Here is a 16,343-nt window from a genome sequence, read left to right as displayed (position 1 = left end):
AAGTTTCATGGCTGTTGTTGCGTGCTCTGCTCTTCTGTTAAATGGAAGGAATGTGGAGATGTGGCACTTGAGGATGTGTTTGGTGGACATGGTGAGGATGGGTTGGACTTGGTGATCTTGGAGGTCTTTTCTAACCTTAATGATTCTATGGTTCTGTGTTTCTAACTGGTGTCATGTCCTGAACGCTTCTGTCTGCTGATTTGTGGTTGTTGTCATACATCTGGACATAAACGAGGAACTTCCAGAGGCTGTGGGTAGAGTTCCTCTTCTTTCTTTGAGGGCAGCACACTCTGAGCAGCAGCTGGCTCTGGACTGAGCTTCAGATGAAGTGGTACCCATGCAGCCACTGGAATGGGTGCATGAGAGCTCGGGACGGCCCTGCTGCTGGGAAGCATTAAGTCACAGATAACATTTAGCACCTTTCTTTTTTCTGTGATGTTACTTGAAACTGGGGTCTATATTCATTGCATTTTGATACTACAGAATAAAAGCACCAAACGACATTTTTCCTCCTCTAGGTTTCTGGATCTAACTTGCTACATTTGTACTAAACTGATCTTTTTCTTCCCATTTTCTTTAGGTAAGTGGATGCGATTTGAGTGTTAATGTTCTGCATTGGACGAGTGCTGAGTCTGGACACTGGAAACCGTAAGCCTTGTGTCAGCTGGGAGATGCTGCATGCAGATTCTGCTGCACCAGAAGCGATGGACCAGCAGAGCTGTGGTGTCCCTGCAGCACAGAGTGGGGTCAGCACGTGTTGGTTGGAAATGTCACTCCTGGGTTACAGGTTTTTGTCTTTTTCTGGTATTATCCCAGTGGACTGAGGAGAAGAGAATTTGAACTTTTCCTTGCCTGTTGCTGTTGTGGAATTGCATTTAGCCTTTGCCATGCACTGATTTTTATTTATTTATTTTCCCCTGATTCTTCTTTTTTTCCATAGTATATTTACAATTGTTACTCGTTCTTTGTTTACAAATGCAGTTTGATTCCTTGGCTTGGGAGTGTTCTTCAGCTTAGTGTTGGAAGGGAGCGTGAGGTAAAGGCAGGAAGGGATCTTTTATTTCTTTATTTATTTTATTATTATTTTTAAGTAATGCTTAATCTAGAATTAAATTCGGAGGAGTGCCTGGAGAAAATAAGATCTCTCTGATCAGATTCTCTGAATACTTTTTGTCTTATCTAATAAGCAGGAGAAGCCAGTAAAGGGAATTATATGCTGGAAGGGGAATTTTAATAGCAACCGATATGCAAAGAGGAAAGTATCTCAAGTGAACAAAGGATACAGGCTGGCAAACGATGGATCTTTTCCCTGCCTGAAAAATGCAACTTCTCTGTGGTACAAACCTAAAGCCTGGCCTTCCTCGCTTAAGCTGGAGAAGTCTTACCAGTTCCCTTGGGGTTCTGGGGTTGTAAGAATCTGAGGTCCTTCCCTGTTGATTTGGGAGCCTCTAAGTAGAAATAGAGGTATACCAACTGCTACTTTACTGCCTGTAGCATACTCAGTTCTGATTGTAGAGGCGTTGGTTGTGTAAATGAATTTGTTTTGCAACCCTACTTTGAAGTACCTGACTGTTAATTAAAAGCTGTCTTGATAAAGGAAGAAATTTAAACTTGACTGTCCTGTGAGTGGTGATTTCAGCTGAGTTAGTTATAGGAGAGGATGTTGCCTCTTAATGGAGGTGCAGTCATGGTCTGCTGTCTGAAGTCAGGGCTGTTTCCTTCTGTTCCTGATGCCTGGCACGTTACAGCAGAGTACGAGCATCTTGCAGTGGGTGTTAGGTGCTCTCACTACCTTCTTGTCTAAGAACCCAGTTAGATAATGCAGAATTCTGTCTGATTTCTGGAGGTGGTATTTCGGGAGCTGCGTGCTGGGGGCAGGGCTAGCAGAAAAACCCGGGGTGCTGGCAGATGTGGTGTCATTAAATTGGAGGAGGCAGAGAGCTGAGCGCTACGGGCAGCCGAGGAGCTGGTGCTGTTCAGGGTCGCTCATTTTTCATTGTACTGCAGCTAATTCCAATTAAAGCAGAAGGCATTTTGTTTTTTTAAAGTAGGAAATACGGAAAACTTTGATTTCTTGTGGTGAGTTGCTCAGAGCTGGGCAGTCGAGTCCCATCATGCAGGGCTCCACGTTGAAGTCATGCAAACCGTGGGTCCAACAGGTGGTTTTCAGGGGGGGATGTGTGTGTGATAAAGGTCTGGATGAGCATCCCTCTTTGCCTGTGCAGCTGGAGGCACCAGTCTTTTGTATGTGCTACCAGACGTGTGGAGAGTCCCTTAATGAGAAGGGGAAAATGGGAATGAGAGCAAACGAAATTATCGTTCCAAGCAGGGCACACGTAGGAAAAAAAAAAACAACACAAAACCAGGAGAATATACCTGGGTAATGTGTTAGAATTCCGTTTTTGAGCAGTAACACCCTCGTCGTTGTATTCAAACACTGAGATAAATGCATCAATCTAAATTCATGATTTTGGTTTTTCCGTACAGTTGCTAATTATTGAACATAACTAGCTTATTCATAATTTCTTTTCTCCTTCTGCTTGATAGCCTTAATCCTGTATTTGTGCGGCTGTCATTCCCATGGTAACAGACTAGTGTCTGAAGCAGAAGATTATTAAATACAGAATAGCACATTAAAATAATGTTAAGGTTCTGACTTAGAGACTTTCACATGGGGGCAAACTTCAAAAAAAGAAAAAAAAAAAGAGAACATCTTTACAAAACGCAATTTACTTTGCCAGTAATGTTCTCTATTCCCACAGCTATTACTGAAGAGATTTGTTTGAGTAACAGCCTGCTCCCTCACAAGCCATCTTCTCCTCCTGCTTTGCAGAGAAATCCTAATCTGATGTTTATGTCGTCAGTCTGTTTCCATGGGAACTTTGTCATCAATGTATCATGACCTCACAACAGGGCGGCAGAGGAGGAAAATGTAGGTTGAGAGGCAGTATTAAAAATGATGATTTAAAAAAAAAAAAAAAAAAAAAAAAAAGCCAAGCTCTAGTAGATGGAACAAAACAGAATAGAGAGAAGGGAAATGGGGTTGTCGTGCACTTAGCTCGGAGCTTCTTTATGTGCATGTATACGGCCACGTTTGTTTTGTCTCCCAATCTTACTTTGCAGAAACTTTCCTATAAAGACATGTCAGTGCTATGGCTCTGTTTATCCCTTTGGGTTCGTGGCAGCGTTGAGCATCCGAGGCTGCATCAGCACACAGCAGGGGTGGACACAGAGTTTCCTTCAATTTGGTGCTGGCTGCTGCTGGGCTGCGGCTCATTCTTCCAGTGGCTTTCCTGGAGCAAGTGCACCCATTGGTGTTGGGAGCACAGAGGCAGTCCTGAGTGCTTGGCAGACTTGTGTGATCCCCCTGAGCTGTCAGTTAAGGCATGGTGTGGGTGACTCTGGTGTTCATCAAGGCGGCGTGGCTCCCAGCTGTAAAGGGTGTCACCATGTGGGTGCAAACCCATCACCATGGGCACCACCGTGCTGTGTGTACATTCATAGCACCATCAGGTGTCACTATCTTGGTGCATACACAAATCCTGATGGGGCACCACCATGTTGTGCGTGTTCCTGTCACCATGGGATGCCACCACGTTGGTACAGATAGGGTTCTGTGGGGTCACTCTGCCTGGAGGTGTTCAAGAAAAGGGTGGATGTGGCACCGACGGACGTGGTGAATGGGCAGCATTAGCAGCAGGTGGTTGGTTGGGCTGGATGATCTCAGAGGCCCTTTCCAACCTTTATGATTCTGTGATTCTAGGCAGAGATCTCCGAAGGGAGGGAGGTTCTCCTTCTCATGCAAAAGGCAGCGTGCTGGAGCACGATGGAGCCTCTGGGGTGTGCTGACTGATCTGTATGCCTGGGCTTGGAGCAGGGGCTTGTATCACCCTGCTTTTCAGCTCGACCATTTCCTAAATATCAAGCGAGTAGCAAGCCAAGATGATAAAAATAGAGAGCTGCATACGGAAAGACGCAGCTGCTCAAACGTTATCTTCATTTCCAGGTGCTTAAAGCAGTGAAGCCACATAGAGAAAGTGTGATTGTCTGCATACATCAGGCATTTTTAATACAATCCTTCACAGTGCTAATAGATCTTTGTGCAGCTTGAACATCAATGAGTGCTACTGGCCACTCCAAATAGTAATGGATAGGTGAACGCTAGGCTTTGCAGACAGCTGATGTGTAGTGTGTGCTTCAGTATTCCTTTTCTCTTATAAGCAGGTTCTCTCACTTCTAAAGAGCTTAAGCATCATTTTCCTCTTCAGTTGGTAATGCTGCAAGAATCGTGCAAGTACAGACTTCTGTGTTCTGCCTGCAACTTAAACCTTCTCTTCTTTATTTGCTCTGTTGATGCTTTTCACGTGCTTTTTGGTTTTAACAAACAAGATTTTCCCCACAGAAAATAAAAAAAAAAAAAGAAAAAAAAAAAAAAAAAAAAGGAAAAAAGGCTATAAGGAAACATTATCAGAGTATCTTGTTTTGCTCTTAGCCTTAAGAAATCTCCGACTTCAAAAGCAGACAGCGTTTGGTCTGCTTGATTCTTTTTTTTTTTTTTGTACCTTTCCTTTGTTCCATTTACAACGTGTGCTGCCTAACTTTGTTTTAGTCTACAGCCTGTGATGGCTTTACAAGACAGTTTTGTAAAATCAGAGAGCTGTAACGTTTCCTGCAATGGATTTTGATGTTTCTTCCATCCCTGACACGTCCCTCTGGCTGCCAGGGGGAGTTTGAAAACTTCCACTTGGATCGGAGCGGGCATCCCCTTGAGTATCCTTCATAGGTGCATTTTAGAAGTGGGAAATGACAAAGTTAGCAGAAAAATATCCTTTGTAAGTAGGGCATCTTCTGTTGCAGAGCTGCTGCTGTTTTGTAGCTGTTGTCTTGTCCCCCCCCCCCCCCAGCAGCCCTGTGCCTCCCGGGTAATTTATGACCAAGGCACTGAAATTCTATATTTGGGTGATATATTGAAAAATCCATTTGCTATCAATGACTTCCTTTAATATAAAGGGAAGCGGATTTATGGCAAGAGGAGCACTGGCATCACAAGAACCTGTTATCTTTGCTCTTTTAGTTCATTTGCCCCAACCCGTGTTGCTGTGATCCGGGCACGTTATTGGTGCTCTGAAAGAAGAGCATTTGAAACTGTAAATTTCACTCTGGTTTCCACCTCCCGGGAGATAACCCGAGGATGTGGGGTTTTGGTTGCATTGAAGCACTGAGGCGTATTCCTTTTTGTGCTGTGCCTATTTTTTAATCTTTTCTTGAGCTTTTCCTATTGTAGGTAGAGGGGAAAAATTTGAAATGTAGGAACTGCAAAGCAATGATTTTTTGGCTTTTAGCTTGATTCTTTTCCTGCTTGTGTGCAAAAAAATAATAAAAAAAAAAGAGCTGGTGCTTCAAAAACGATGCAGTAACTGCCTTTGGGGATGTAATTCAAAGTTGGTGAAAGCCATGGTTGTGACCTCTGAAACGTGCAGTAGAGGGGTAAGGTGCTGCAACCAGGAGCTGAAGGTGGGTGATGGGAGACGATGGGTGAGAGCAGTGGCTTCAGTGTCTCTGCAGCAGCAGCAGCTGAGGGTTGAGTGCCTATCAACAAATTATCTTCAAATCATCTTCTCTGCCTCCCTTTTCAATTCAACACTCATGCCAGCGTGCTAATCCCTGGGCTCCTGCAAATGCAAAGAGCTGTGGAGCAGTGAGGCAGGGCAAAATTAAATTGGCACCGGGGTTGTTTGGTTGAAGGGGACTGGAGATGACGTCTGAACTCAATGCAATTTGACTTCCAGAACAATTGAATTGTAGGTAAAAATATTTCTTGACAAAAGGGGTAGAAAAGCTCTGAGGTTTGTAATGGAGTACTTAGCCTAAAATAATTTCAGTGGGTTTCACGGGAAGATTGCTTCCCACATTAATTGACTTGTACTTAAAAGGAGGATTGCTCCGAAGTAACGAGGCTCTATTTCAAGACATCTGAAGAGCTGCCCTGGGATATTTCCCAAAGTCTGGGAGGTGCAGTTGTTTGGGGGATGCAGCATGTGCTTTCAAAAGGGAACAAGAATGAGATGGCAAATTACTGCGGTTTTGTTCATTTTGATGAATTCTCCAAACTGCATGTCTAATTGTGCTCAATTATTACAGCCTGGTGTAGATAGGTTAATAGTTTCTAGACGTTGATGTACATTGATTCTTTTCACAGGCTTTGAGACAATAGTCAGTGTATAAAGAATGGCTAACTTTGGTTTATTGTCATTTTTGGGGGGTGCTTTTTATTTTTATTTATTTATTTTTGCATTTCTGCTGCTGTATTATTGGCAGCCTTTAAATTGATCCAATTTGGAAACGGAATGAGAAATTAGAGTGTACTTATGTGGACGTGTTTCAACTAAATTATTAAATGAAGTGGTTGACTTTTCTATCTGAATTAAACCAGCAGAAAAACTATAATTAACTACTTCATTGACTGAGGAGAAGCTGGAAATTTGACATAAGGCATTGACCTCATAGATTTTTCTTCTTCCCCGACCTGTGGAAGCCAGGGGAAGCTTAAGCAGGGATAAAAGAGGAGACGGGTACATCTAATTTGCTTCCAGAAATAACAAAAGGTCTTCATTCTTGCAGATCTCTCCTGCCTTGTTTCTCCTTTCCCTCACAAAGGTTATCTGGCGGTTTCTGATAGTTGGCAGTGCAATGATCCTTGCAGCTTCTCTGGTATCGCTCACCCTTGTAAAGAGGTGCCTTTGAATGTGCCAGAGGCTCGGGCTCCTTGGGGGACCTTGCCGTGCTCTGACGATACAGCATGCAGTTTTAATTATGGCTCAGAGGGATGGGGAGAAGATGGGTTTCATTTCTTTCATAGGAAGGGCACGTAGCCGCTCCGATGACAGGCAGTGTGAGGTTTTGTTGTGTGCCTGTGTAGTGAGTGCCGTGCAAGAAGTCATGTTTTAAGTTCTTAAGCTTATGGCAGAAGCAGGCTTGTCCCAGCGTGGGTTGTGTGCCCTCTGTTTACCCCATGGGATAGGAATGAAGTGCTCTGCCATTACAGAGTTCTGGTGCCATACACTTGCTAGGTGCCTCGCTGATGTATACCCCCTGGTCTGTGTCTGTATGCTGCCACAGCAATTTCATGGCACTGAACTTGCTTTTTTGGACAATGATGCGGATGGAGGAGGTTGGGCAGTGGGGGGGTGCATCTTGGCACAGCCCTGCTTTTGCTGTGGTTTGTTTTTGCTATTAATGAGCGTGGCTCACAGCCCCTGCCCTCACCCAAAGTGCCCAGCTGTGTACTCTGCAGAGCTCTGCAGCCCCACAGCACTGCTACCTGTGGTTCTGGTGGTCAGGAACCACCTGGAGATGTGGCATTGAGGGATGCAGGTAATGGGCAGTGCTGGTGGTAGGTGGTTGGTTGGACTGGATGATCTTAAGGGTTTTTTCCAACCTCAGTGATTGCATGATTCTGTTGCAGTCTGACTTGTCTGTGCTCTCCTCATAGTTGTTGGCTTTTCTTACAGAAAAGAAACAAAGCAATGCAGCACCGCCTCTGGTTTGGATATTTGCTTAACAAAACGTGTGTGCTGCTTACATGACAGAATCAGCTTCTCCAGGAAGAGTCCAGCAAGGCTCAAATAAGACAAGGTGCTCTGTTCAAGTCTCTGGGATGCGAGCAGATGTCCTGCACCCGTTGTTAGGCTGGGATTCGACAGCTGCTCTGCTGCCAAATATGTTAAGTATGATGGGTAGACACTTACTTGGCACAGCTGCCCGTTCTTGGTGAAATGCTGGAAAATGCATCGTACTCATCTCTTGTGAAAGCAGCGTGTAATAAGTGGTTGGTGAGAGCCCATTGAAACAACCACTGCAACACTTACCCCCAGCTCCACAGGGCTTTGGTTTACAAATAGGCAGATGGAGATGTTTGTAGGTGGAAAAACCAAGGTTTGGAAGTGTGTGGCGTCTTAGTATCAACCAGTGATGTAAACCAGCGATTATGCAGTAAATCCTGCTATATGAAGTATCACCAGCTGCTCATTACAGAAGAGTACATCATTGTTATCTGAATAGCAGGCATTTTTCTTTGCTTTATTTGCATGCAAAATAACGTACGCTTCCTTGAAAGCTGGATGCATGTGGATCTGTATCACACGACAAACTGAGAAATGAAGGATCACATTTTCTTAGCAATACGTGCTATGCTGCTGTGGTACTTAGAGCTCCTTTGATCTAGGAAAGTATTTTCTTTTTATCAAGACTATCCAAGTTACTTTGCTAATATGAAACCATATAAGCCATGTAAAAGCAGATTTCTTGGCACTGTGTGGCATTAGTAATTAATTTTTTTGTTGTTGTCGTACAAATGCAGTGCATTTTATTTCCTATCTGAAGCATTCACCTGAATATATAAAATGATATCGTTGCCTTTATTAAGTTCATACTTAAGGTTTTACTGGGGACTTAATGGGGTGCATGCTCTATTTTGCAACAAGGACAGGTGTGCTATGTACGTTTCCATGTGCAGAATAATAAAAGCAGAATGCTTTTAATTATTATTTATGATAATTGTCTTATTTTTAGGATCGGCTCAGCCAGCCCAGCCTGCCTTGATGCTGGCGTGCTGCTGAAGGTTCCTCACTGTAATGAAAACCCCTGGGTGACCTGAGGGAGTGATGGTTTAGTTCTGCCAAGTGAAATTCTTGTAAGCCTTGTATGACACTGTGTGGGTCTGCTGAGCTCGTTCACATATCCCTGTCTTATACATGGCGACTTCTTTAACCTTATCTATTTTTAATCATGCTATACTGCAGTAAGTATATATGATAGCCAGCTTGGTGGGAGAAGCTAAAATCGCTCTGAATACAGGTTTGCTGTAAGGTTTCTGAGAGCAATAATGGGATGCATTTGAGGTATGCTGTTACAGAAAGGTGAGCTATCCATCAAAGGCGCAATCTTGGATTTGAGTCTTCTATTTAGATTAAGCGTGTTAAGAAAGATGGATGGCAAACGTGTTTCAGCAGCATTGTCCCCCAAACCAGAATGAAATGTAAAGACGCTTGAAGGATTCAATTACGTTAGCAAATAGTGTGAACTGGAACTGGGTGAGAACGAAGGTCATAGGATAGTGGAATGCTAGCTTTAGATTTATGTCGTTTTAAGGTAAAAACATTATTTTCATTTGCATTCCCATTCTACTTCATCCCCACAAGCTGCTTCTTGGGTGTATTTATAAAGATACACCTCTTAGTTTCTTAGCCCGGAGATTTTATGGCACTTCAGATGCGTTGATATGTATGCAGTGTTTTATGCAAATTCCACGCCTAATTAATACTCATGTGAAATTCTGTAGAGTTTTTAGGATTTGGGGTTGTTTTTTTTTGCCCTATTATGTTGGGAATGGTCGATGTCACTGCCTTTTGAATCGTGTGTGTGTTGTTTCTGCTGGGGAAGCACAGCTTTTGGGTTGCAGGGTGGTAGAGTGGGGAAGCGTGTTGGAGATCCTCCAATGTTTGCTGTGCTGATGGATTTGAAGTGCAACACCAAATAGGCTGGAGTGCAGGTAAATACATTCAGTGCCTGGTTTTGGTTACAGGAGCAAAAACAAGCACATTCATCTTGTCTTTGGGTATTCTTTTTTTAAAGCAAAGTTATGTCAACAGCTGGGAAGCTGCTGTGACTGGTGGCTGAAAGGTGATGTTGGTATTCAGTGCCTTAGGCACACGATATTGGGAGAGGGAGGAACCTGTTTGAGCTCTTAATTTGCACATCCACTGAAGAGCTCTATTTCTTACGTGCTGTCACAACAGCAATGGCAGAGTGGCCCATGGCCATGCTCCCATCCTACGAGCTGTGTCCCAAGCTTTGCCTTCTGGTTCTGGGGGTGGCAGAGAAAGTTCTGTAGGTCAGCTTGGAATCAGCGTGCTTGCAAGGGAAAAAAAAAAACCAAACTCGACTTCAAAGGACAACTCTGACACGGTCAATTAATAATTAAAACAGTTCTTTAATGAGCTATGCAATTACCTGTGTGTCCCTGGAGATGATGGTTTATGGTATTACTGCACAGTGCCCTTTCTTTAGTCATGGCAGATGACATCTGTAATTTAAAGCAGGCTAGACATTAAAGTGACAGAACTTTCATTAACCTTGTCTGAAGTTTGTTAATGACAAATGTCTCATAAAAAAAAAAAAAAAAAAAAAGAAAAGCTTTTGTCAAAATAGGAGTGTGGCAAATAGGAGCCTTTAACCCCATGGTTTGAGGGGTTTCTTTTCTGTTGGCAGGTATGGGAGAATCCTCATGATGTCAACAGAAGATGCTGGTATTGAGACACTTGTTTCCTTCCCCATTTCCCGATGCCTAAATTGGGCAGTTCTGTATCTGTGTGTTCTCCACCTCCTTCTTGTGCTCGAGTTTTGGCTTCCGTAGCAATCAGACCTGAAGTGTGGACTGCAGGTCGTGGCTTTGAGTTTGGTTTGTCACATTGAAGAACGTGTTGTGGGCATGGCAGGAAGGCTCCAGGAAGCAGAAATATGGCAGAGGGTGGGAGGTCAAGGCTACATCTGCTTGATGAGCTGCACTGATGCTGAATTGCAGTCGGGTTTCCATATGTTTTCCCAGCTGCAAGGCACAAACGGCTGGCTGCTGTCAGGCCACTCTTAATTCCTGGCATCTCTAGCTGCTGGGAGCTGGGATTTGTGTAGGAAGGAGAGGCAGGATGCGAGGATGGTGCGTTTGTTTTCGTGCATCGAGCAGGCAGCTTGTCTGGGAACGCTGAGATGCTTCCATAAATACCTTCTATATTGTAATATATTGGTGGGTCTGACAGCCTTAACTCCTCCAGCGTGACTCCTCTGACGCAGTGCTTTCCATTTGTGGTGCTGAGAAGTTAATTTGGTTTCCTCTGGAATCTAGATTAAAAACAGAAATTATCTGTTTGAATCACGAGCAACTTTGTAGGAAGGGGATCAGCCGCAGTGAAGGCTGGTGGGGAGAGATGCATTAGTGAGGAGATTGCTTTGAAAAGGATAAATCAGATCTTAACATCAGCATTGAATATCAGGCTGTTTGGAAATGGAATTTTTTACAGAAGCAAAAGTATTGTTGGAAAAAGCACTTTGTTTGGTATTCTGTCTCTGGTCTGAAACAGGTAGGAGGTGTTTTCAATTATTTTCTTCTGGTGAATTTTTAAGAGTTCATAGCATCTCATTGGCATCCTGTTGCCTTGTACTTGGTTAAAGTGGATAAACTTTTCCTTCCAGTCCCGTGAGATTTAACAACCTATTAATACTGACTGCAGTATTTAGGAAATATATTTCATGCAGAACAGTTACTTCTCATGTATTTTGAGAGCATGAGACCTGTATTTCATCTGCCAGAAGGAAATGTTATTTCCCATTTCAAATTAGCAATAAGGAATGCAAATGTCTGAATAAGGGTAACAATGTATTTCATGCCTTTGTATTTGTTGTGACAAATTGGATTTTAAAATCTTGCTTCTGCAAGAGTGCTTTATTTGCCCCGAGGAAGGGATTTGCTATACTTGTTGGAGCCCTCCACCATTACCCCGTGTGCATGTGTACCTGTTTGCTTATATGGACTGAGCTACGTGTGCAAGCATTTTCCTCTTTGTTGCTCCAGTTGGTCGGAGTTGGAGATTGTGGTACTGGGACAGGAGGAGTTGCCTTCCTTTGCATGGTGGTTTGGTGGCAAGGCTGGGATGCTGCTGTTCCCTTCAGTGATTTTCACTAACCTTTAGTGGTTTTCCATTTGTGTTAGTATATTCCTTGTTGTTAAGGAGGGGTAGTCTCTGTATCTCCTGCAGAATGTCACTTGCATTCTCACCATTGACTTCAGTTGCAAACTGAAGGAGCAAAGGGCAATGACAACAGCCTGCCATGGGTTTGTCTTGGGAAGTAGGCTCTGTTTCTACTTAGTGGATGTTTTTGAGGTTCTAGGCCTTTCATAAGATTGCTCAAGCCAAAATCACGTGTATCTTTCCTTTTTGTGCTGCTAATGGACATTTAAGCAGTGCAGATAGCACCTTCACGTCCTCCAAAGGTAATGGAGCAGGATGGACATGAGCCCCCTGCCTGTTGTTATGCCATCTTACAGAGGCATTGCTAATTCCAGTTTTTCTTGCTCATCTTCTCAGCTTAGGCTTCTAGCTGGTCTTTCACTGTCATCTGCTCACCACGGGATTGTTTTGGGCAGGATCCCTGATTTGGGCAGGAAACAAAACACCACGCTGCTAATGGAGTGGTTAAAACAGAGCAGTCCCTTCTTTCTATATTCACTTTAATTTTCCGTTTTATCATTTTCCAGTTGAAAAAGCCGTCTTCTCAGGTGAAGGACATTGTAAGGATGTGAAGTACTGTTTACCGTGTCGTCTTTTTTTAATTCCTGTCATTCGCTGTGTGTTTTTGTTTTTTACTGTTCACAAGTCCTTGGGTTCGAATGCAGTCCATGGAAATGTGAGGATTCCCACACAAATGTGTGTTGCTCCTGCAAATCACTACTAAATAAAGACAAGACAAAGCAAAGCAGATCCTATGGATTACTGTCATCGAAAATCAGAGGGAAAGGGCAGAGAGGAAGCCTTGGACTACATTAGTAGTAGTGGGTTTTGAAGGCAGCTTAGATATACAGCCTTATATGTGTGCCTTGTCATTTCAGGAACACGCTTTAAATCCTCTGTACACCCAAAAAAAGGAAACATCATTTCCTGGGTAGCAGGTTTGACCTCCAGTATGAAGGTACTGAACCTTTGTGGTTATTTAGTCAATTAGCCAACTAGTAATGGAGCTGCTGAAAGTAGATGGGGAATAGTGATTATGTGTATTTATCTAAGTAAAACGTAGTGTGTATTCCCTGGATAAATGTATCATGTTGCCAAATTTTTGTCTACAAATTGCTAAAACTATTTATGCAAGCATGTTTGCAAATGCACATGACTCTGGGGACTGTGCTTTTGTGTAAAGTAGCCCATTAATCTGAAGAGAACGTTTTAAATAGTTGGAGATGATTTATTTCTAAAAGCTTAGTTGCTCTGATGTAACAAGTAGCAGATGAGCAGATGTGCTGATACTTGTTCCTATGTATGATAGATGGGCTTGGGAGGAATCTCAGCTTGCACTGACATTGCAGTTCTGCATAATGTTGGTCTCCTGCAGTAGAGAGAGCTAAATTGTAAGGATGTTCAGTAGTGGGCTTTCTGGTGCATTGAAGTGCTGGTATGCAAAAAGGCTGAGAGTGAATATGAGGTAAACAGTTGAAAGAACTGGTACATAGATGGTAAACAAAAACAACAACCCAAAACTTGAACACCATTGGAAGATGGCTGTGTGCATCAGGCACAGCTTCAGGAACTGATTGCATTGCAGAATGCTTGTCTTTGTAATAAATGTCTTCTTGAAATTGACTTGTATGTCTTGACAACTGTATTTAGTTAGCACACAGCAGTGGCTGCAGAGATGGGGTCATGCCGTGTAATATGAAAAGCAAAGATTAGCAATGGGACAAGAGGAAATGGCCCCCAGTTGTCCCAGTGGAGGGTCAGGTTGGATATTAGGATGAATTTCTTCTCAGAAGGAGCTGTCAGGTGCTGTGACAGGCTGCCCAGGGAGGTGGTGGCATCACTGTCCCTGGAGGTGTTTAAGGAAAGGGAAGGTAGGGTGCATAGGGATGTGCTTTGGTGGTAGGTGCATGGCTGGATGACCTGAGAGGTTTTCTCCAACCTTAATGATTCTGTGATTTCATTTTGGTGGCTCTCGGGATGGAGAGGTTACTCAAGTTCTGGTGACTTAAGACAGCACGTCCTGAACTGGAAGATGACTTCCTGGTCTTCCAAAGCCATCTGGCCACCATCTGTGTGGCCTCAGCGAGGATTCAGTTTACCAAACCCACTCCAGTCATCGTCAGTGTGTTTTTAAGACAGCTGTGACTGCCTTAAGCAATCCATTTCAGTGGTTTTTATACTTGAATAAACCTACTGTGCTGTGGTTTCAACCTGTTGCAGCTTGCCAGATCTGTAATGCATATGCAGAATGATATATCTTCCCTGACGACACCTCTGAGGAATTTGAAGACCATTATCTTTCCCTGTGTCCTCTCCAGCATGAGTAAGCTCACTTTGCTTAGCATTTCTGCTCAGGTTGTGTCATTTCGGACAGCAGTGAGCCAAGCCATTGCGCTGATCCAGCTGAGAGGAGACACCTGGTTTTTGCAGCTCTTGCCAGGTCAGTTTTCAGTCCAAGACTTCCCTGTCTGATGGCTTCACCACTTCTTGCTGGTTGAGTTGATCTCTGGACCTGCCAGTAACATCAGGATGGCTGTTCAGGCCTTCTTTCTAATATATGCCTGTGTGTGTGAAGAAGTGCCTGGTATGGCATTGCTTTGCTTATTGGGATGGTGGCTTGCTTTTAATTGCAGCTGGCTGTTGCATCACTTTGTTGCAGACCATTTGGCTTGCCAGTGTTGAAGAAGGCTGAAGGAATGGGAACAGATTTGGTTTAAAAGAAGGTGAAATAGCTGATGCACAGCTAACCTGTGATTACTGCTGCTCTTGGTGTTTTATAACCACAAAAATATCAAATGTTGTACAGTTCAGGACTTACGATGTTGGGGGGAAAGCAAGGTTAAATAGCATCTCACACCTTTTGCTTCACATCTCATTATTCACTGCTAATAGAAGCCTGCACCATCTGTCTCCACGCAGAGCATTTGTGTGTGACAGGCATGGTAGATGTTACAAAACTTTCACTTTGAGATGTTTATTTATGGCTGCTCTGCTGTTCGCATCCCTGCAGCTCTTAAAGAAGAGACCAGCAGCTCAGCGCTACTGCACTTACCCAGTTGTGATGCAGTGGCTTGCTGTATGCTTTCTGGGCAAGCAGGAATGGATGATGTTTCCTTTCCTCTTACGTTCTGTTGACTTGTAAACAACCTCCCCAGAGTCCTTGTGGATTTTTATCACGTATTAGAAGTGCTTATCCGGCAACAAACAGAGTATTTTTGCTGGTGTCTGAAAAGGTGGCTTTGCTACATTTCATTCCTTTGGTGCTGGACAACTGCCTGCACCCGGGTAGGAAGCAGAATGCCTCAGCAAGATTGCAGTGCTGCTGTGATCATTGACTGCAATGAAGAGCTTGCTGCAGTTCCCTCTGCTCCAGCAGTGCCTTAACACCTCTCACAGGTGGTGTTCTGGCGCCTGAGCTGAGCAGAGGAGGTGGGACAAGCTGGTGCAGATGGTGTCCATTCACCCCTGGAGGTGAACTGGGAAGGGAGGAGCGAAGGGCATTTTCCTTTAGCATAGCGTGCTCAGAACTCCCAAGAATGCCTTCTCTTTGTCTTCCTGCAGTTTTGCTGTAGAAATACTTAGAATATCAAATACCCATCTTCCCTGGAGGGAAAGAACTGCTGTGGGATTTTTATTCTTATTTTTTATTTTTTTCTGTGTTTTTTTTTTTACTGCAGCAGTGAGGAAAAAAATATCTGCTTGTTTCCATCAGTTAAATTGACGCCTGCAAAAGATTTAACAAATACTTCCTTTCCAGTCATTTATCAGGTTTGTGAATTTGAGCAGTAACCCAAGAAAAAAAAAACACAAAGGGCTGCATTGAGTAAAATTGCTCCCCATTCAGGTTTTGGTCATTTTGGTGGCTATGGTGTAATTCAGCTCTGTCAGTTGTTTGCAACCCCTTCCCTCCCCAGAGGAGAGGGACTTTGTATTTCTGAATCAAACTTGCAATAGGTGAGTAAGGGTTAGGAAAGGGAACAAAATTAACACACCACTTTTTTGGTCTGTAAATAACTATAAACGTGGGCTCTTTGCTTTAAGAAGCAGAACAGCCCCGCTGCAAGAAGCGAAGGCAGACAAATTGTAAATAAGGGCTCCAGCTTTTGCTACGCAGCACACACTGCAGTTGGCATCGCAAGGCATAAATGTGAGTGGTGGTGTATGGGAGCAGAGAGCTGTTTATACAAAGCACAGAGGCTGCGAAGAAGCACGAAGCTTTGCATCCTGGGTCGGAATGTCCGTATGCTGTGTGTCTCTACGTGAGCAGCCGTTATGAAGGACAGAGATCAATGTAAATGCTGAATAATTTAAGGGAAAAGTGCAGCGCGCCAGGCATTAAGCCTTGCCACTTAAGTAAGAGATGATAGATTCCTGCAGAATCCATTTTTCTCACTTTTTGAAGACGTTTTAGGGAGACAGCCTTCCTAAGGGGATTGAGGTCATCACTCTTTCCTTTTTAAGACCCGGTGAATTGCCTCTTGGACACTTTATCTTGTGAATGACATGGTGTTCAGTCAAGGGGTTCTGCTGACAGCATAAACCACACAAGTACAGCTTGGT

The 16,343-nt window shown here is 43.6% G+C and overlaps 1 protein-coding gene across 6 annotated transcripts in view; it reads left to right on the top strand.

Moving 5' to 3' along the window:
- Nucleotides 1-663: 663 nt before the first annotated feature.
- CADM1 (cell adhesion molecule 1) overlaps nt 664-16,343 on the top strand; it is a 118,577-nt gene continuing 102,897 nt past the window's right edge. For all 6 annotated transcript variants that reach the window (XM_042832066.1, XM_042832065.1, XM_042832064.1 and 3 more), the window contains exon 1: nt 664-787. In XM_042832066.1, coding sequence (XP_042688000.1) covers nt 679-787 — 109 coding nt within the window. In that variant the 5' untranslated portion in view covers nt 664-678. The remainder of the gene's footprint in view (nt 788-16,343) is intronic.

Source organism: Centrocercus urophasianus, unplaced genomic scaffold (assembly GCF_019232065.1).
Source record: "Centrocercus urophasianus isolate 14NV4802_14NV808 unplaced genomic scaffold, USGS_Curo_1.0 seq_37, whole genome shotgun sequence".
In the NCBI taxonomy this organism is placed as follows: domain Eukaryota; kingdom Metazoa; phylum Chordata; class Aves; order Galliformes; family Phasianidae; genus Centrocercus; species Centrocercus urophasianus.
The sequence above is the reverse complement of the archived record's forward strand: the minus strand, read 5'-3'. Positions and strand labels throughout refer to the sequence as shown.